The following is a 22,116-nucleotide window of genomic DNA, read 5'->3' as shown; positions in this document are numbered from 1 at the left end:
ACATAAATGTGAGCAACTGTAAAATCCTGCTGCACATATGACAAATCAACACATTCTCTATCACTAGAATGTGACTAACTTGTGCTACTAGTGACAAGAAAAAACCCATAAGGAAGACCTATGTGTTGTATCTGTGTTATTTTAGTTACATGAATGATGTCAGAGCTCATCTCTTAGTGTAAGTCCATACTGTCTAATTTTGAGGCATGCTTTTAAATGGTACATGCAAAAATGGATAACTCCATTTCTAAGTATTAACAGCTGTTGCAAAACCGACTGCAGGTCCAAACCATATCAACAAAGGATGGCAGCTCTGGGGATGCAGCTGTCCAACTGGAAAAGTGCACTCTTGCAACACATGCTGTGTGTCATCTCCAGGTGTGGCCATCAGGCCTCCCCATTTAAGGAAAGTGGGAATCACAGGGAAGTAGGCCTGGAAGGAAACTGCGGTCATCTGGTCCAGCACCTTGTTCAAAGCAAGCTCACCCCTAACTAAACCATCCCAGCCAAGTGTCTGTCCAACCTGCTCTTGAACATTTTCAGGTATGGAGATTTCACAACTTCTCAAGGTAGCCTGTTCCAGTGCTCGCCTATCCTTCTAGTAAGAAAGGTCCTCCTAATCTTCAACTTAAAATTTCCTCTGCTGCAGCACGAGGCCATTGCTTCTAGTCCAGGGGCAGGCAATTATTTTGGGCGGAGGGCTGCTTACCCAGTTTTGGTAGGCTGTCCAGGGCCGCATGGGTAGCCCCGCCCCTGGTCACCGTCTTGGGACCAATGTCCCAGGGCCAGTACTGGCGGGGCCCAGAGCGGGGCACAGGCTGGCAGGGGTCTGTGCAGCTGAGCTGGGCTGCACCAGCAGGGACAGGGGAGCTGGCCTGGCTCCAGAGTCCCTGCCAGCTGGGACCCCACGCTCCTGCCACCCTGCTCTGGGTCCTGCTGGCACTGGCCCTGGGACACCGGTGTGAGCTCTGTGCTCCTACTGGCTCACAACTAGTGCCCCCCAGCCCCACAGTACAGGCAGGGGGCAGCGCACAGCCCCAACCCCCTGCTCACCAGCAGGGAAGAAGCTGCTGCTGAGGGTGGGGAAAAGTGGCTCCTCCCTGCCCCGTGCCCAGCGCCCCGCACTGCCTGGGGCTGCCCATGCCCATTTACCTGAGCTTTCCTGCCAGGGCAGCCATGTGCTCCCAGCCCAGAAACCCCAGCTGGGTCTTCTGGCTGGGAGTTGGAACCCGCCAGGCTTCCCCTGGGTCCTACTGCCCTTGATTCCTGTCATTTTTGACAGGAACCAAGGGCAGAGAAATATTAATTTTCTATATATATATTTTTAGGGGCCCTGTGGGCCAGATAAAATGGCCTTGCAGGCTCGATCCGGCCCACAGGCCATATTTTGCCCACCCCTGCCTTAGTCCTTATCCCTTACAGCCACAGAGAAAAGCCCACTCTCATCTGCTCTATAATCACCCTTCAGGTCTCTGAAGACTTATCAAATCCCTCCCAAGTCTTCTCTTCTCCAGACTGAATAACCCTAGGTCTTTCAGTCTTTCCTCATAAGTTTCACTTACCAGGACCTTAAATCAAATTTTGTGAGGTCAAGTGAGGACCCACCAGTGCTGAAGAGAATTGTTTCCCTTGATTTGCAAGCGTCTGTCTTGATATAATCCAGTGTCTTTTTTTTGCAACAAGAACACACTGGTGGATTATATTTAGCTAACAGTCCACTGCAATTGCCAGGTCCTTCTCTGCACTACTGCAGCCTAACCAGTCATTCCCCAGTTTGTATCTGTGTATGTAATTATTCCATCCCAAGTGCAGGACTGAGCTTGTCCTTGCTGAACCTGATTTGATTACCTGGAAAAGTGGTCCGCAGTCAATCCAGGTCATTTTGGATCCTAGCCCTGCCCTCCAGAAGGTCAACAATGCCACCCAACTTGGTGTCATCAAACTTGCCAAATGTGAACTCAATCCCATGAACAAAATTGTTAATGAAAATGTTGACCAATACTGGACTTAGGACCAACACCTGAGGAACCCATCTTAATACCTCCTCCTAATTAGACATTGAGCCATTGATGATTTCTGCTTGTTGACCGTGATGATGCAAATTTTGAATTATTTTCAGAAAAATGAACTGAAAAAAAAAAAAAAAAATCAGCCAAAATGTGTATTGGCAGATTTCTTATTTTTATGCAATAAACCCATGATAAAGGACTTTGCCACTGATGTACACTGTGGTCACTTGGAACTTGTTCCTATGGGTTTTTCACTTGTTGCCTCTCCCATCATTATTCCCTTTGCCCTCTGCTCTCCCCATCCCTTTCTACCTTTTTATTCACATCACTCTCTCCATTTTATAAATGGGTTTGTTCATGTCCTTTCACAACATCTGGTTAAGTAAGCTCTAGCTCATGAAAGATTGCGCACTGTCTCTTTCTAATTTAGTTAGTCTATAAGGGGCAAAGTTGACCCACCTTCCACTTGGAACTTCCCAGCCCAAAAATGGACAAATTTGGCTCTCTGTGCACTGACAAGACAGATCCCCATCTACCGTGTATGACACGGAAATGTTTCTTCCTTTACACACTACTGTGTTTTACAACAGGGGTGGCCAACCTCTGGCATGGGTGCCATAAGTGGCATAGCAGCCTCTGTGTGGAAGGTCCAGACAATGGAAAGGATCGACAGCACAGTGACAGACAGGGCACAGAGCAGAAAGCATAACATCAGAACAGACAGGGAGTACCAGACAGGAAGCAGAAAGTGGAGCAAGTAGGGGAAAGGGATTCAAGTGACACTCGGGGCTAATCTGTGGCCTGCCTGCCAAAAACGTTGTTCCTGGCTGCTTTACAATTATTAAAAGGGAATAAGAATAAACCTTAAATGAAAAAAAAGCATACCTATAAGCTTGTTTTCCTTGACAAAGCATCTGAATTCTGCACCAGGAATTAATTCACACCATTTTCGAAGGACAAGCTATAGAAAGAAGAAAATAAAAGACATATCCAAGTATGGCTTAAAGAGGAGTTAATTGGCAACTTTTGTCAAAAGAAACATTGTGACACTATGACTGTATTTGCTGTAACTGAGAAAAACTATCTTGTGGGAAATTCTTAATACAGGAAACCAAAAAATCCATAGTTATAGTCTATGTAATTACCTTGGCGGAAATATTTCAAAGAAGTTTGGCTTATCTTGTTACCTATTTATGTGTAAAGTTATCACATAAAAGCAAAATTGTATTTGATAAGTAGACTATAATTTTTCCCATTTGGTCTCTCTGCATCCCACTAAAATGGCTTAGAATTCACATATGAAAAGCAATAAAAATAATTTAAAAAGGAGCTTCATTTCAGTCACACACCTGGAACATTATTAGAGGAATATATATTACTGCAGCATAGACTCTATTGTGATTGAAGAGAGTTTGAAATACTGCAGTAAACATGCTGTAAAGACTCTCCCAATGATTCAAACACAAGACACTGATATCAATTACATAAGACCCAGCCAGTCACTATTGTTTAAGGCAGTGATTCTCAACCAGTATGCCACAGCACCCTGAGGTACCTTGGGATTTTTGTTCCAAGGGAGTTTTTCAACTGCAATTTTAGCCATGTTAGGTGTACACACATGATTCTCAAGAGAAACCTGAAGTTTTCAGATAGAAAGCCATAGTGTTAAGAACTACTCTGCCCTATTGAGGTCTTCATGAGTTCTTTGTAACAGAGGAATTGCTCTATTATTTTTGAGGGGTGCCCTGAATCTAAAGAGGGGTAACCTTGAGTCTAGAAAGGTTGAGAACTATTGGCTTAAGGCAACATTAATTCCTCGGGTGCATGAATATTTGAATGAAAAAATCTTTCCTCTCCTTCCCTCATTCTAACGTTCCCATCTATTTTTTTTTCCAGGCAAGATTCAGTTACATGAAACACCAATTCTTCTTGGACTGGGAAGAATACATTTTCTCCATTGACCTGTATTGGAGTAGCTAGGAACAAAGAATTCTGTAACATATCACAGCCAGGTCTGATTTCCTATCCAGCCTTCTAACACGGACAGGATTTCTGATCCAGAATTTCAAAACTGTCCTTTAGCTGGGGGAAAGAGGAAGGAAACTGAGTTTTTTCCATTGTAATTGTATATTCAAACAGTATTAGCACAGAACAACAAAATCATCAAGGAATTCAGCAGGAAGATCCCCCTCATCCAAAATCATTCACTAAATACTTAAGAGGTTGAATTAAATTTAAACAAACTAATCCTTCCCCCCATTACATGCCAAAGCAACCTCCTGTGATATATCTTCTGCATGTAAAACCCATCACAAATGCCTCAACATAGGGGTTTGTAATGGAAGTTAACATTATAGTCAAGTGAGAAGATTGCCCTGAGGTTAAAACACCTTGGGAGCCCGAAAATCTGGATCCTATCCTTGGTTACTCCATGAACTCTGTGTCTGGAGGACAAGTGCTCACTCAAATTTGGGTTCCTCAATTTCTAGGCTGCTCAAGCTCTTGGAACCCAGTTGTTGTAGTCAGGTCATACATGTCTCTCATCAGGCAACCAAAAGTGAGACTCCTACTTTTCATGGAAACTTGAAAATTTGGGCCTCCCACTGACCCAGTTCCTAACATTTCTAAAGCACTCTGGGATAGCTTAAGGTTTATTTCATTCACATTTGTATTTTGAGACTACAGGTGCTGTATCTAAATGCAAAATTACTGTGAGTACCATGACAAAGTAATAGTGTAACGAAGTAATTAACAAAGATATACAAACATAAAAAGGGGGTACTAATGCACACTATGTCCGAAGTGACTAGCCACATTAGTTGAAGTCAGGCAAAAGGTAGGGCAGGTTGGCACATTAGAAACTCACCGGTCCAAAGGCTCTGAAGTCAGTTGCTGCCTATAAAAACTCATGCCACTCTGAACCAGTTAGTCTCTAATGGTCTTTAGTATATTAGTATATATATTAGTCTCTAATATGTAACTGTCAACCACTAAAATCTTATTCCTTTCCCAACACCATCCCACACATTGTGGGAAAACTGTGGAGAAGCTTGTAGTAATATTGCCTGCCCTGCGTCTGGAACATTAAAACCAACACAGCACAGCACACTCACTATTCATTCACTCTCTAGAGCTGTTAGTCTGGCATTTTTATGAGTAAATGTTTTATTGGTATCCTCCCAAGCAGAAGGGACAATCTTTCCAAGGATAATGTAGTCAAGAGGAGTCTTACCTCATAGTCCAAGGAAGGATCAGGGGAATCATCAGTACAGTGAATAAATCTGGAAAAACAGATCACAACCATCAAGGTCTAATTTTATATAACAATAAAATCTTGCCTGAAATAACAAACCGGAACCCCAAATTATGAAGGCACCATTAAGCTTATTTAAGAGAGACATTTTAAAGTAAAAACCAAATATATAATAAAAGTGACAACACTAAGCACCTCTTTTATGATACTGTTCAGTAATTTCTTAGATGACCAAAAATAATCACTCATCACCTCCTTACTTCTGAACAATGAAAAGCTTTGCTTGGGCATGGGAATCAGAAGGAGGTTAACAAAGACAGGAGAGAGAAAAAGAAATGCATTCCCAAAAGAGAAAGCACCAAACTTGAATATAAAAATTAATCACTGTAAGAACAACTTATAGCTACCAGAAAAAGTTTTCTACAATAAAGCAAAAATTCTCAAAGAAGTTTTACTGGTTAACAAGCAACAGTTCTCTCCAATTTCAAGCCACAGGATGAAGAGCTCTGAAGATAAACTAATTACTTGGATTTTCATTGTCCAGGTTGAGAAAAACACAAGAAAGATCAACAGCATGAACAAATATAGATAGGTATTCTTACTAACCTAAGGGGTCATATTAAAAATGGAGAAATGTATTTGTTTACAAGTTAATGATTGCCAGGATGATGGTACCCCCTTTAAAGATACTACTCCAATACTGAGATTTTTCCATTTGTGATAACTAGATTTTTTCTTCCTCTTAAATTATTATCCTGGCATAACTGGATTGACACAGAAGCATAAAGGTCTGATAACTGGCTTCACTTCAGCACGCTTCTCTAAGAAACTCTAGCATGCAACTTCCTAATGTAATCAACCGACAGAAATATCACCATGCTAATATATTTGGACTTTCAAAAAACATTTAACAATGTCCCTCACCACAGGCTTTTAAAAAAAAACTACATTGCCACAGGACTGGAGGGAACGTTCTTTTGTGAACTGAGCTGGTTAAAAGATAAAGTTAAGTGGTCACTTTTCAGGATGGAGGGAGGTCAAAAGTGGGGTCCCACAGGGATCTGTGCAGAACCCAGTTTTGTTCATTATTTTCATCAATGACCTGCAAACAGAAGTGCACGATCAAATCTCTAAGCTTGCAGGTGACCCCAAATTATTCAGGGTACTCAAGTCCCAAGCTTGTGGAGAGGAGCTGAAGAAAGAACTCAACAAGCTAAGTGAGTGGGCAAAAAAACAGCAGATGAACTTCAGTGTTGACAAGCGCAAGGTAATGCACCTGGGGAAAAATAATCTCAATTATACGTATGCAATTCTGCGTTCCGAACTAGCTATTACGACTCAGGAAAGAGAACGTGGTGTCACAATAGACTTTTAAAAACATAACCACGGTGTACTGTGATGACCAAAAATAGTCAATAAAATGTTGGGCATCATTAAGAAGGGAACTGAAAACAAAACAGAGAACATCGTGCCAATATACAAACCCATGGTGTGGCCACATCTTGAACACTGTGGGTAGTTCTGGTCCCCTGGAAACCAAAATGATCAGGGGCCTGGAACAGCTGTCATATCAGGAGAGAATAAGAAGTCCAGGACTCTTCGTTTTGGAAAGGAGAAGTTTGGAAGGGCGGGGGAGGGGATGGGAGAAGAGATATGCTAGAGGTCTATAAAATCACGAAGGGTATGGTCCAAGTGAACAGGGAACTGTTGCTCACGAACAAGTCACAAAATACTAGAACTAAGGGGCACACACCAAAATTAGGAGATTTTAAATTAACAAGAGAAAATACTTTTCTACATGATATAATTAATTTGTTGAATTCACAGCCACAGGACATAGTGGAGGTAGACAGCACAACCAGGTTCAAAAAGGGACTAGATAAATTCATGGATGATACATCTATTAATGGCTATTGAACAGAATGGTTGAAAGTCTTTCTTCTGGCATCTCTAAAGCAATAACTGATGGATGCTAGAGGAGGTACTGAATAGGGGATAAATCACTTTAGAGATTATCCAGTTAAGTGCTTCATTTCTGCTCCTGGCAGAGACAGGATGCTGGGCAAGATGGATCATGGGTCTGAACCAATGTTGCACTTCTTATGTTCTTAAAAGCAGACTATTTTCCTTTCCACTAGTGAGAGAGACCATGTAGCATCACTAGACCCTGCTGTACCACAGCGTGCTATTTTTATGTCGACCATAAAAAAAACGTTATTGCAAAGAACAGACCTTACAAGCCAATTTTCTGTTATTCACACACTTTACATATCTGTGTGTAGACACAAAGGGCATTTATACACATACTTTTTGGCCCCGCGACGTGCCAGAGATCCACCACTTGGGAGCAAACTCGATTAATCAAGTCTGCTTCACACGCAAGCTGATGTGCCCAGCTCTGCGTCATGTGCAGTTGTATAAGCGGCAAAACGCGCGTCAGTGAGCAGAAAACAGTGGTGCTGCACTTTTGAACTACAGCACCTCCTATGTTTTAGTTCAATAATGCGCCACAGCCACTGTTAGTGCTGACATGCATTTTGCTGCTTATGTAACTGCAAGTGTCGCAGTGCTGGGTGCCTATCAAAGTGCCTGGTCCTGCAGCACCTGCATGTGTAAAAATGCCCCAGGGTTTTTCCTCTTATGCAGCTACGATCTCTTGCTCCTTCTTTCAGTAAGCAATTAGAATAGAAATAGATTCCCCAAAGTCAACCATGAAATAATCATCTCTACAGTTATGCTATGGCAACTGCAAATATTACACTGAATCCTGTAATGTTTCAAAGGGATGCACCAAAAGAATTTATAACCTTTTTTCTAAAAGTTCCCCCTTACCTTACTGGCACTGAACTGTTTAAAGGGTTGGGTCATAGTTGAGTGATATTCCCAGATTTACCTAATCCTCCCCGTCTGTAGGGAACTTGACTAAGGACTTTTGGAATCCTGATGAGACGCACACAGAGACATTCTTAAATGTGGCAGCTGGTGGTGGGCAACTTTCAGTGCTGAGACAGCTGTCGCAAGAGGCGCATCCACCCAGCAAGTAGCCAGAGAGTATACTGAGGTCCTGCTTATACCCACAGAGTTTATGCTCTAATACCTACTACAAAAAGGGAGGCAAAAATACAAGCATGAGTGTGCTCTTTTTAAAAGCGTATCACCTGCTTTGGCAAACCCATGGGAGTTGGTGACATCCACTGATTTAGGGTTTATTCACTCTAGCAGCTTTTAATTTGTCAGAGATGAAAAGTTCAAACTAATGATGACTAATATGACAATTAAAGGGCACAATCCTTCCATTAGTGATGTAGCCATTTACCATGCTCAAGAAAAACTGACCAGAGGGACCAGCAGAAACCGCACAGCTGATGGCTGAAGTCAAGCCTGCTGAGTTCTACAATCCAGCCTACATTTTTTCTCACCTTGTGTGCTAGTGCCTGTACTGCCCATCCAGGGATGTCTTAAGTCCAAAGAGGCTGAGAACCACTGTTACCCATTACACAAGGTAGTCAGCAATTTATTTCTTGAAATATTAGTTATGGGTAAAAACGTTTTAAAAAGACCCAATAAAAAACAAGGTTTCTTTGTATACAGTAGAAATAACATAATCCACAACATGCATTTGCCATAACAGGACTCTGCACAGTGCTGATACCCTGTTCCATTCTCCTCCCCCTTTATCCATAGAGCAGTCAAGTGATTTAACACGATTTACAATGCCTGCAGTACACACTGCACTTAGGGAGCCATGAATTGATTTGCAAATCACAGTGATTACTCTGGGGATAATAAAACAAACTATTAAAGTTGCAATGAAAATTGCAATAATTACTTTGTATCTGAAGGGGAAGAAAATCTCTTTACCAACTTGTATTCCTGATACAAAGCCCCTACAGGAGTCTTCTCACTGTTGTCAATCTTTGGAGCAAGTCCCTATTCTGCAGCCTTCAACTTTCTTGGTTGAGATGGCTCCAGTTCTTAAGGTTGACAAATTCAAGGGTGGGAGAACAGGCTTTGCAGCAAACATTGACATACATGGAAAATGGTGGGAAACAACAGAAAATTGTTAAGTGCTTCAAACTGCCTAAGAAAAACCCCTGGAACTGCTAGGCTTAATATTTGTTAAACTAGCACTTCATTTGCATAGTAGCAAGAAGCTGTTGGAGTGCCATGTCACAGCACTGTAAGCCATTGCTCCTTCCTTTGTTCCACTGCTGCTGCAGAAACTACTGTTTGATATGGTTCCCTATAAAGATTTAAAAGAGAGGATATTGTCTCCTTAACTGGGACAACAAACTAACTGTAGGTAGAAGCAATGTTGCTCTTTTGCTTTATGTTAGGAAGATAAAAGAAGTCGGGGGAAGAACACAGCACCTTTTAATTACAAGGCTACGGCAAAACATGCACAATTTTGATGCAGTACCATTAAGAAAACAACATACTATATAGCCTGTAAATACAAAGCAACTACAATCATCCTGAAAAACACATTCACATAAACCAGAGTTGGGACAAACCTTGAATTCAGAGAAGTTTAATTATTAAGATGTATTTCTCTCACGTGTTTTTCAACCTTTCATCTCAATGACTTTTACAAAATTGGGTAAATAATATTTCCCTATTGTGTATGACTGGGGTACCTGAGGCTCAAAGAAGAGAGGTAGCTTCAGCAAGGTCACTTAGCGGGCCAGTGGTGCAGACAGGATAGAACCCAAATTCCTCGGCACCAGTCCAATGGCCATCTGCTGGGCTGCACCGTCTGTGGCTCCTTGATTTCCAGTAGCAGTGACAAAAGGAGTTTGCTGTCTCTTTAGGAAAGAACTGCCAGCAGTTGTGGTCTTAACCAGTCTTATGAATTTATCAGACAAGGCAGAATATACAGAATGTAAGCAGCCAAAGTGAAAGAGTGAATTTCTGGCATCTAACAGCAAAAAACAAAAACAAAAAAAACCCTTCCTGTAAAGCTACGAAGTTTTGCCAAAAAACTATAAAAACACAGATATCTTCATGCTGTCAAATGCAAAGCTACAGGAGATACAAGTAAATCTGGAAGAGGTATATTGCAAGACACACGCTTCAAGCAGATGTGCATTATTTGTGCAAACCAAGGTCATTGCTAAGCCTTTTAGTCAGAACTGCACAAAACAATTCTGCAGATTTTTGGCAGCTTTCCCCACATGCCATAATGGTTCTGCAAACTGTTCACTTGGAGAGACACGCGTGGTCTCACCACCTACAATCCCTCCTACTCAGCAAGGAGAACAGAGTCAAATAAAATGACTGGATATTTTTTCGCCACAGTTAAGTACAGTATTGAAAATTCAAAGCAAACTATAAGGCTATGTCATCATATGCAGTCTTGAAAGCGTGCTCTGTAAGAGCCTAACAGCGTTTGCAGTTTGGTTAGGACCCAAACTCAACAGGACCTTGGTAAAAGCAAAGATGACAGTTTATGATCCACATCTCCTCTTTCTGGCTTGGTGGTACTAAGTGTTTGGCAGTTGGTGGCCATAAACTAGGGAAACTAATTAGCCCAGTCTCTCTGTGCCCTACAGATTACTGTAGCTGGGGACCTTTATCTGGCACGAGTAAGTGCTGAGCTTAACTGGAAGAGGCTTCTTGCCCCTAATATGAACCAGAGATGGTCCCTTACTACATTTTATTGGCAACCTGGGATTAAGCCGAGTTGAGACTGTGAGTATTGGCATTTATTGGACTTCTCCTATTGCTTGAAAACTCTTCGGTAGGCTTTATCAAGATCGGATGAGTCTGAACCAAGTCTGATCAAGAGTCAATCTTTACATGTTTAAAAGTGATTGTTCAGGTACCTTGTTGAAACTGCCCACCTCTGGGAGTTCAAAGGTTAAGACCCTTAAGAGACTGTTCTGGCATCACAAGGGGGGAAAAAAACAAAACAGAAAGCCCCCCAGCGGACTTCTCCATCTCTTTCTTGCTGACTCTCTACACAGTACTGGTAAGCTAACAGTATCTGAAAGGTTAAATTAGAATCATGGAAAGTTACTTGGCTCCAGCGCACAGGAGATCAGCATCTAACTGCAGCGTCTGTAGATTTAGGATCTGGAGCACTGGAACAGAAGCAATCGCTGAAGTTCAGCTGAATTCCAGGGTTTCTCATGACAAGCTTGATTAACAATGAGCGGATTATCAAAGCAAAGTAATTATTAGCTGTTTTCAAGACTTGAGAAAAATCAATTGTGTAACAAAACAACCCTATTTCTTCAGATAGCAGTAAAGAAAAGATACTGGAGTAGCAGATGAAAACAAAAGAGATCCTCTATTCAAAAGAGGAATACATTTTAAAAGTTCATCTAACTGAAGTCTGGAGCTAAACTGTTCTCAGCGGTGGCAGAGGACAGATCAAGGAGTAACAGTTTCAAAGTTGCAGCAAGGGAAGTTTAGTTTGGATATTGGGGGAAAAAAAACAAACTCTCCAACTAGGAGGGTGGTGAAGCACTGGAACAGGTTACCCAGAGAGGTGGTGGAGTCTCCATCCTTGGAGGTTTTTAAGACCCAGCTAGACAAAGCCCTGCCTGGGATGCTGGTCCTGTTTGGAACAGGAGGTTGGACTAGATGCGACCTCCTGAGGTCCCTTCCAGCCCTCATTTTCTATGAGTCTGAGAGAGGGAGAGGAGCATGGGGAGAGGAAGTTCTTGCTGCGCTTCATTACCTTGTTAAAAAATTGTGATTCAGAAAGGCCTAGAGCACCCGCCACAAATTTTCTGAAGAGCCAGTTAAGTAAAATAAAATGCTTAAAATGAAATAACATGGATTGCACCATTCAGTAGTCAAGTCTCTTGCTTTATTCCTGCTCCAAGAAGAAAAGGTTTTATCCTCATGAATTTCCTGAACATAGAATACATCAACTTCATGTCAGAAGCCAAATATTTGTAACAATGCAAGCTTATCTATTCTTGCTCGACATACTGACTAATCCAAGAAACCATGTATTATTTATGACTTGCATTTCAGTAGCCTTCAACAGATACCCTACTACATTAGGCACTGCTCAAAGGCACGGTAAGAGATCATTCCTGACTGGAGGAGTTTACAATCTAGAAAAACAGGACATAGAAGTTAGGAGGTGAAGGACAAGCACAGAGAGAAGAGGTGTTTTGGTGCAGAGTCAGGATAACAAACCAATTCCATGTCCTGTACCTCTCAGTAGACTGTACCACCTCCCCAAGCAACAGTTTACCTTTCATTTGTTGGAAATACATGGCAAAGGGAAAATAAAAAGCAAACAAACACGAAACTTTTTTCACCAAGCTAAATATTCAATCCGTTTCTTTCTCTTCTTTACAAGCATCTCTAAGTGCTGGGGCACATAAAGTATGCAATTTATTTGTTCAGCATTTTACTTCCATATGCCAACTACACTTCTAATTTTTGCTTGCTAAGGTCTATGGAGCTGGCACTTAAATCAATAATGTAATTAATGAAGACGACTTTGTGATTCAGCAAGTAATCATTTCAACTGTTTGACTTGCTACATTCATTTGAATAATTTAGAAGTTCAGGAATGCCATAAACCGGCTGTAATAAATAAGACATTTTTTATTTAAATACTTCATAACACTTTGGATAGAAGGAAATCAAAATCCCTTACTGACCAGTGGGCCACTTCATATCAAGGAAGCAATAACTCACGCTCTAATCACTAACCATATTACCTTTATCACCCAATTAACTAAATACAGTGTGCCGTGGTGTAAAGCACAGCATTTTATACCAACATCACACAACAGCTTTTAGGAGGAAAAGTGAAATGTCAGTCTTCCAACTGAAACTACACTTCAGCCTTTAGACTAGATTGTAGTTAACCCAATTAAAGTTTGCCTGTAAGTCCAAGATATAAAGATGCCCAGTAAGAGCAAGGGGAATATAAGATATGCAATTCCATTAGCTGACATGGAGGCCTTGAGGTGATCATACAATTGGTTAAGACAATTAAACCTAAACTGGACTGAGTTTTCAAAAAGGAGATTTTGGACTTTTCTAACTAAGTGCAGCTAAATGTCTACCTCTGAGCTAAAGCAAAGTGTGGGCTGCAAACCCCTGCATAGACAGGTCTGGTCGTTTCGCTTTTGCAAGGGGTCTCTTATTTCAGCTGTCCCCAACTTTGCTCTTTTAAGCAAGTCAACGGTTATCGTTCCCTGCTAGAGAGGGGCTGGAGCCAAGCAGGGACAGAGAGAATAAAAGTTAGTTGTTTGGTGATCCTTGGCAGTAAACATGAGAACAGCTTGATGTCTGAGATCAACTCTCCTAGGTGAAAGAATAAGGGTAGTGACCTATGATGGTATGCCGTGTGCCCATTCCTGACTATATCCAGAAGAAATTTGCTCCTTATGAAGGACAAGTCGGGGACAGCTGAAATAAAAGATTCTTAAATTCAAAGGAAATTCACAGACATTACCAAGCCGCAGGAAAAACAAAGATTTTTTGGACACAGATAAAATTTGGGAAGCATTGCTACCCCAGATTCAAGAAAGGAACTCACCAAGAAACAGAAGAAAGAAAAATCAAAAGAGGAGGTCTGGATGTTCTTAACCATAGGCAAATCGCAGCATTTTTCATGCTGGATTAAGATGACAGGCAAATCATGACTACCACAGAGAAGAGAATCACAAAATTGGAAGGGACTTCAAAGGTTAACGTAGTCCAACCCTCTTCACAGAGATAGCATTCACTATTTCTGGAATCACCCCTAAGCCATCCCAGACGTGTTCCCATCCAGCTTCTTCCTGAAAATCTCCAACGAAGGAAAGACATGCTTGCTGTCCTGTTCAACTGCTTGGAACTAGGGAAATTTCACACAACTTCACATTTCCAATCAATACTTAGATCTAAATGTGGAAGCAACAGAAACCCTCTCAGGATCCTTTGGGACAAATAAAACAGAGCAACTGGCATATGGGATGCATTTGTGGATGGCTGCTTAGCCCAAACAGTAAGTAAAATCAGATATACTATAAAACATCCAAGGGAGGCTATGCATGTCAGAAGCTGTAAGCTAAAACAAAAGAATAGGATTTTCTGTAAAGAACAGGTGGTCAGAGAGCAAGCTGTTTTCTCAGAGCCAAGACACAAGACCTCACTTTAAGACTGGGCAGGTTTCTGAATTTGACAACAAGGGATCCAGTGGTGGTGGTGCTTATTAGCATTAAATGCTACCGCATCATGAGATCTTTCGCAGAGCATAGGCTGCTTATGGAACCCAGAAAGGGAGCAGAAGGAGAGGAATGACAAAGCCATCTTCTCCAAGCCCTTTCCTGGCCCCATGATCAAAGGACAAGAGACAGAACGTTCTTGGAGCAAACTTCTGGCAAGATCAGCAATGGAAGATCTGGGTTTTGAGCACAGATCCATGGACTACAGAAAGCAGCAGCTAGTCAGCTGGAAGGCCCTCAGCTCATAAACAAAGTCAAGCTCTCAAGGAGAGGCTGACAGAAGCATTGAGCGTACAACCAAAGAACAGCCATAGCTTCGGTTGACTTGAGTTCATGTGTTACTGGTCAAAACCAGCAACACACAACTGGTGCTTTAAAAGAACCAACTCCATACAGTCAAATCGACTGGGAGGAAGAATACAATAAAAATATGGTCACTGAGAACAGTATAAGAAAAAGTTATGGATTTTCAGTTGGGGGTGGAGGGGGGTTGGCTAAAAAAGACCTAACAAAATGTCATTTAGCAGGGAAGCAGAAACAGTTAAGAAAAACAGAAGTACTGTAACAAGAGGAAGCTCATGGCAATGAACAGAAAAATCAGAAGCTAGAAACTGCATCAAGTTGATAATAGAAGCAATAAGAAAACATACTTGCAGCAGTGAAGGACAAGTATATTAGGAAAATTCCAAAATTGGTATTAGTTCATTACTACAGAGAGATGAAAATAGTAATAATACAGAAAAAAAAATCATTCAGGAAAGTATTATTATTATTATTATTATTGTGTAATTAATCAATATGCATTATTACAATATTATTATTTTGTATTTGGATAAAACACAGATAAAACAATAATGACTGCAAGATCCCTTTCTGCCTCTGTGCTCTCAAGAAGGGAGTTTCCCATCTTATAAGTGTGCTGCTGGTTCCTACTGCCCAAGTGCAGCACCCTGCACTTGGCAGTATTGAAACGCATCCTGTTTTTGTTAGCCCACCCCTGTAACCTGTCCAGATCTTGCTCCAGTCTTTCCTTCCCTACTAGCGTGCTCACCTCACCCCAAATTGTGGTATCATCAGCGAATTTAAACAGGTTGCTATTCACCCCGTCGTCCAAATCACTGATAAAGAGATTGAACAGCGTGGGCCCAAGGACCGAGCCCTGGGGGACTCCACTGCCCACTTCTCCCCAGGTCAAATATGACCCATCCACCACCACCCTCTGAGTGCGACCCTTCAGCCAATCTGCAATCCATCTGACTGTGTAGGCATCAATGCCACAGTCGCCTAGTTTTTTTAATGAGGACGGGGTGGGAGACTGTGTCAAAGGCCTTGCTGAAGTCCAGAAAGAGTACATCCACGGTGACACCTGCATCCAATGCTTTTGTGACCTGATCATAAAAGGCAATCAGGTTGGTCTGACACGACCTGCCCCTAATGAAACCGTGCTGGTTGCCCTTGAGCATCATCCCTGAAGCCAGCCCATCGCAGATGTGCTCCTTGATGACCTTCTAAAACGGGCTTGTCCAACATATGGCTCGCAGGCCGCCATGCAGGCTGCCAAGCCATTTTATCTGGCCTGAGGTGCCTGCTCCATGCTCCATGGCAGAGGCGGCGGCAGGGCAGTGGCGAGGCGATACAGGCAGGGCCAGCCCACGGACCCCCGTCGGCAGCGAAGGGAGGGGAGCTGCTTACCCCCGCGGGGCTGGGCTCATCAGTGAGCTGGGTCCTGCTGCCACTGCCCCGAGGGCTGTGTGGTGTGGGGCTGCCCCAGCCGCGCCCGATTAGAGGAGCTGGGGACAGAGAGTGTGCAACTTGTTCCTTGGCTCCGCCCCTTGCCCCAGCGCGTGGCCAGGGGAGCTGCAGCATGGGCCGCGCCCTGCCCAGATGTGTGGTGGACAGAGGTGAGATCCTGCATGGAGATGGGGCGCCAGTGCCGGTGCCCATGCCCTGCGCTGCCAGAGCAGCCCCATATTGGTGGCCAAGCAGTGGCCACCGGCACTGCCGGCCCAGGCCTGCCTCCTCACCCGCCTGTCCGCTCACTTCAAGCCAGCCCTGCTCTGCTCCCCCCCATAGCAAAGCGGCGCCTGCTCCCCCGGCCAGTCTCCCCCAGGTGCTGTGGCTCTCCGGGCCTGGCCGCACATGTGCGAGGAGCCGGGGGGGCCGCTTCTCACGTGCTGCTGGGGACAGGAGGAGTCTGGCGGGCCTGCACCAGCCAGCAGAAGCGGCTGCGGAGCCGTGTGCGGCTCGGGACAGGACGAGCGTGCTCTGGTCAGTCCCGAGCGGCACACGGCTCCGCAGCCGCTTCTGCTGGCCAGTGCAGACCTGGCCAGCCTCCTCCCGTCCCCAGCAGTACGCAGCTGAAGCCAGCTTCTCATGTGCTGCTGGGGGCGGGAGGCGCTGGCTGGGTCTGCACCGGCAGCAGAAGCGGTGGAGGCGACAGCGGAGCCGTGGGCCGCTCAGGACAGGATGGGATGAGCCCAGCCAGAGTGGCAGGGGCAGAGCTGCATTTTCCCCCTGCCTGCACCGTTCAGTCCCGAGCAGCACACGGCTCCGCCACCGCTTCTGCTGGCTGGCACCGACCTGGCCGGCCTCCTCCCGTCCCCAGCAGCACACGGGAAGCCGGCTTCAGCTGCATGCTGCTTTTCCTGGCTGGTGCCGACCCGGTTCTGCCCAGGCAGGTCCTGCAGCACCATGTCAACCCGGGCATGGCACTGGCAGGCTGGGCGAGCCCCAGGTTAACCCTGGCCTGGCCTCACGGCTTCTCCAGCACCAGGTCAACCCCGTTGTAGCCAAGCGGCTCCTGCAGCACCATGTCAACCCAGGCATGCATGCCATGTCAACCAGCACCATGTCAACCTCTGCAACTTCACTGGTGTCAAAGGTCATGTGACATCACTTCCTCATGTGATACCACTTCCTGTGATGTCTTTGAATATGGCTTGCCAGCCCACAGGGTGATAAAAAGTTCACGATCCGGCCCCACATTCAAAAGGGTTGGACACCCCTGGCTTAAAAAGTGGAAGCTAGGGAAATTTAGAGGCAAGTGCAATTTTTTAAACCCGACAGTAACTAATTAGAGAAACAACTTAAAAATGGTAGATTCTCCATCATTGAACAATGTTAAATGAAGATTAAAATCTATATATTCCATGCTCAGTGAATACTGATAAAAAGACACATGCTTATAAGGGTCTCACTGTAATGTGTGCTTACTTTGGTCAGAACATTTTCAGTTTGTCTATATGTGCCTGGGACTGCACATTTGGTACTGCACAGTCATTTGGTGATAGCATCTCATGTAAATGCAACCACTGTGACCATAACCAAGGTCTCAATGTGTGCATTTGTATACTGGCAACAGAAGCAAGCTTCCGCTGGTGAAATCTCTTAAATAAAGTGCAATTATACTGCCCCCTCACCAGCATATGGCAATTGTTTAAATGAAAAATGTATCATTCTGTAAGTAATTCTTGGATGCTCCATAATTAAAAAGCCCCATCTAAATCCATTCCAGACTGGCAAAGTGAGGGTTTTTGTAATTTAATTTAAAAGCATTTCAAGTAGTTTAGTACACCCTTCTGCAAAGAGAGCCATAAATCCCTTTATTAGGATAAAACAAAATAGTAAAATTAGTCCAAACTCAAAATGATAAAAAGATTATGAGAGTTATAGTGCAATTCCATAGTCAGAGATCACAAATTTATGGGCTACCTTTTATTGTATGCATGTATGAAAACTATGCAAAACAGGTCTCCCAAACCTTGACTGGAATCTCAGAGCATTACTTTAATGCTAAATATACAATAATGCATGCCTATGGCAACAGAGGGGGAGAGGTGGAACCCCCCCACAAAAAAAACCTTAATTCACCTCCAGTAGAATTACTTATACCCTGAGCATTTTACAGACAGAAGCATGTGGCCTTTATTAGTAGCTTACAATCTAGTCATGGAGATAACTGTGACAACAGCACTGTCTTCCTGCGTATACAGAGAGCTTCAGTCTCTTTATACCTCCCGCTATTTGTTAGCCGTGCCACAACTTACATTTGTTCAACCTGATTCTTAGCAAAGGGAAGCTAGGTATAGAATATAGACTTCTTTTCTCCCCACCTACAGCTAAAACAACAAGAAGCTGGTAGGTATAGCAGCAAAAAATTACTCAGAAGGGTCTGTATGAAGGGAAAAGGACGTTTCCTTTCCTTCAAATAATTAGACCAGTGTGAAGCTTAGAAACTCATAAAAAAGAAAGAGACCCAAAGACAACATCAAAGGGCATCTCCTTGGTAAGAAGGTGCCACACTTCCCCTCTTCCTACCAGCAGGGCTTCTCATGACAGCATGAGCCGCATAACTAGCAGATTTAGTCCTCCAACTAGTAATCACCCAGTACATTTTCCCCAAACACTGCAACTTAATAAAGAACAGCATACCAGTTGTACCCGCAACACCTACGCACAAAATGGGCAACACCACTTGCACTCACTAGGCCTAGCAGCCTTCTTACTCCACCTCTGGCAAAAGCCATTAGGCTAAGCTTGACAGAACCATAGAAAATTGGGGTTGGAAGAGACTTCAGGTCATCTTAGTTCTAATACAAATTTGGCCTCGAAAAAGAATGCACTTTAAACAGGGAAATTAATCATTAGTCAGGGTTGAAATGGAATCATCCTCACTCAACGTGGCTTAAAATAAAATCAGATTTGCTTTCTAAAAAATATAATCTAGTTCAATTGTAGCCATTGGACTTGGATGGGAATCAACTTGGACAAGTCCTATGGGCGTTATGCAGTTAAAAATTATATGATCACCAGGGTTCCTTCCAGCCTCAAATTTTTTTCATGAATTTATGACTTAGAATGTTTGTACAGTACCTAGTTTCTGGTAATACCTTGATACGAAAAACAGTTCCCTGCTTTGCATATACAAACACAAGTTGTCCATTAGCAATGAATGCTAAAATTGCAAAAGACAAAATACCATCCTTAGAAAGACTTAGCTCTTCAACTTCAGGGTAGACATGAATACACACAGGAATATAATTCCCTGGGATGCTTTGACTTCACTACTGGAATGCTACCATTGTTTAAACTTTACAGAAAAATTTAGAAACAAGGGCAAAAACTGGTTAACTTTTTAAAAAACTAATAATGAACTGCTCAACACATTGCAAAGTTAACTGCCAAAAGTGCAGGAACAGAAAACAAGGCAGCTGCACAGCAATGGTAGTTTGGGCGGGGGGTTGGCACAAAGCATAATGTAGAATTCTGGAAGTTATAGTTGGCAAATGCTCCTACCCAACTGACTCTCCTCTGCTAGTTGACAGATGAAACATTTTAAGTCATACCAATTATTAATTTTCTCTTTAAGCACTTATTTAAAGAAAGTGAAAAGCCACAGCTCAGGAGATACATTTGTCCAAATGCTACAAAGGAGCAAAAATCTCCCAAAAATGACACCAAGAGGTGGTATTTCTGTCCTCTTCGGTCCACTTTGTGCACTCCAAGATCATTAGCATTTGCAAAGGAAGTGACAAAGGGATGCTGGATTACTGCAAAAGCAGGTATCAACAAATCCCCTAGGAGCCAAGACCTGCTCAAGAAGAAAAAAATAACACTCCATCTAAATGCAATTCACTCTGAAAAGCAACTCTACAAAAATGGCTTTATTCCACAAAGCCATTTCCTGGGTATTTAGGTTCAGGGCCTCAAACTTTCATCAAATAATGCTGTCACTGCGTTGTTTTACTTGTTTGCACTGCAGAATCAGCACAGTTGAAAGCAGGAAGGGTGATAATTTGGTCTACAGAATCTTTTTTTTCTCATGCATCATATCAGAAGCAAAGTTTGGCGCTCAGGCTAGAATCTCAGTTTGGAGAGCTGGAAGTTTGGGGAAGGAGGGAGGAAGCTTATTTCATCCAGAACTTAGGGAGATGCAATAAATATAGAACTCCAAAAAGCATTTCATGGTCACTTTTCAGAAAGAACAACAGTAAAATCTTTAAAGGGAATTTAGAATCTCTTGATCAAGTACAAAAAAAAAAAGAATCAGAGAGAACTGTACTTACGGTTGAGTGAAGTCACGAGTAATGAAATCTGAACTCTTAAAGAGTAGGAAGATGTCACTGAGGGTTTTGCACTTCAGAGAACTATTCATTGCTATCCAGTAGGCATCCTAAAAACAAAAGGACATTAGCAAAAAAATACCATTTTTACTAGCAGCCATCAACAAAGAAGGTAAGTTACAGTCTGACACCTGAACACTGCTTGCATTTTGAAAAAGACAAGCAGGACTAAAATGATGGGCAACTGATTTCGGCAAGAGTTTCTTCACTCATCCTCAATACAAGACCTGTTGCAGCAGGTCTTTGCTCATAGGATCCTCACAGAATTGAACGCAAGCCAGTTAACAGGGCTTAGCCTCCTCTTCCATCTCTACCATCATTAGCCTAGTTAACCATTAAAAAGATTCTCTAGATTTTTTTCTTGTATTGACTCATACAAATGTATGTTTTGCATTTCCCTTTTCCTAAGTGCTCAGTGGCTACAAGCCCAAATTTTATACTATGTTATTTCTTTCAAGGTGAGCATATACAATGAGACAATGATATAAAAAAAATGTGTGGTGATATTGCTGAACTTGCTCCATATGAAGAACTGTGCCACAATATACTGGTAATGTAGATTTTATGTTGCTGATTGATTAGGACTGCAAAAGACCAGAATCAATAAACTTTTTGAGCTGCTCTGGACTGGATTCTGAAATATTATCCATAAACTATGAATAAGCAACACAGGGCTTATCTAAACATTAACAGGATAAAGAACTCATTTCATATCCAGATAAAATTATTTTGTTAAAACAGGCAGCAAGCAAAAGGGTGGAGAAAACAACTCTCCCCCCCACAATGCATAAATAATGGGGAACAAAAATGCGAAGCAGGGGATCTTGCTGATTAGTTCAATCATATTTAGATTTCTACAGGAAAAACAAGTGTTACATTATTAACCTCAAAGTGCAGCATAATACATCAGAGATTCTTGGCATGTTGTACATCTTCTTGACCTAGGTTTCACGACATTTTATTTTCCTTAGGAAAAAAGATATCTTGCCAGCTGAAGAGTTAAGTATTTGAGAAACTTCTCATATTAATTCCAGTTCATAAAGCACTATGAGCGTAACGTGATCCCTGCCTACATCACTGGCTCAGATAAGATAATGCCCTGTATAGCACTGCTGCATCAAAACACTCTGCAGTACCTCACTCCACTGAGAACTCAGTTACTGCATTGCCAATGATTGGTGCAGTCACCCTCCACCACCTCCTAGTCATCCAAAATAAATGATTAAAAACAAAGACTGTTAAAACTCTTTTATTGTTGTTTTTACCCTTGGAGCACTCCAGTTGAGTTTAGGAAAAACACTGCCTCCAAGGGAACTGATTGCTTCTTGAACTTTAAGTGCAAATTCAGGAAATTCTGGTGCCTGAAGAGAAGAATAGAAGATAATTTCAATACATGTAATATGAAAGCCAGGTAGTTTTAGAAGTATAAGCAGGACTATAAATCATAGGTGGAATAACCTCAAGATTTTAAAAATAAAAGTAATTTCCTTCTGGTACTTGAACCCTTACAATTCCTGTTTTCAAGCTTGTCTCTGCAAAAATGAAAG

The 22,116-nt window shown here is 42.6% G+C and overlaps 1 protein-coding gene across 2 annotated transcripts in view; it reads right to left on the bottom strand.

The window, feature by feature from the left end:
* CDC123 (cell division cycle 123) overlaps positions 1-22,116 on the bottom strand; it is a 56,539-nt gene that overhangs the window by 20,358 nt on the left and 14,065 nt on the right. For both annotated transcript variants that reach the window (XM_090041790.1, XM_090041789.1), the window contains exons 5-8: positions 21,835-21,930; positions 20,513-20,619; positions 5,242-5,290; positions 2,895-2,970 (exon numbers count right to left, since the gene is read on the bottom strand). In XM_090041790.1, coding sequence (XP_089897916.1) covers positions 2,895-2,970; positions 5,242-5,290; positions 20,513-20,619; positions 21,835-21,930 — 328 coding nt within the window. The remainder of the gene's footprint in view (positions 1-2,894; positions 2,971-5,241; positions 5,291-20,512; positions 20,620-21,834; positions 21,931-22,116) is intronic.

This window comes from Crocodylus siamensis, chromosome 4 (assembly GCF_052110815.1).
Source record: "Crocodylus siamensis isolate JL-2025a chromosome 4, ASM5211081v1, whole genome shotgun sequence".
NCBI lineage: Eukaryota > Metazoa > Chordata > Crocodylia > Crocodylidae > Crocodylus > Crocodylus siamensis.
This window is presented reverse-complemented; position numbering and strand designations above follow the sequence as displayed.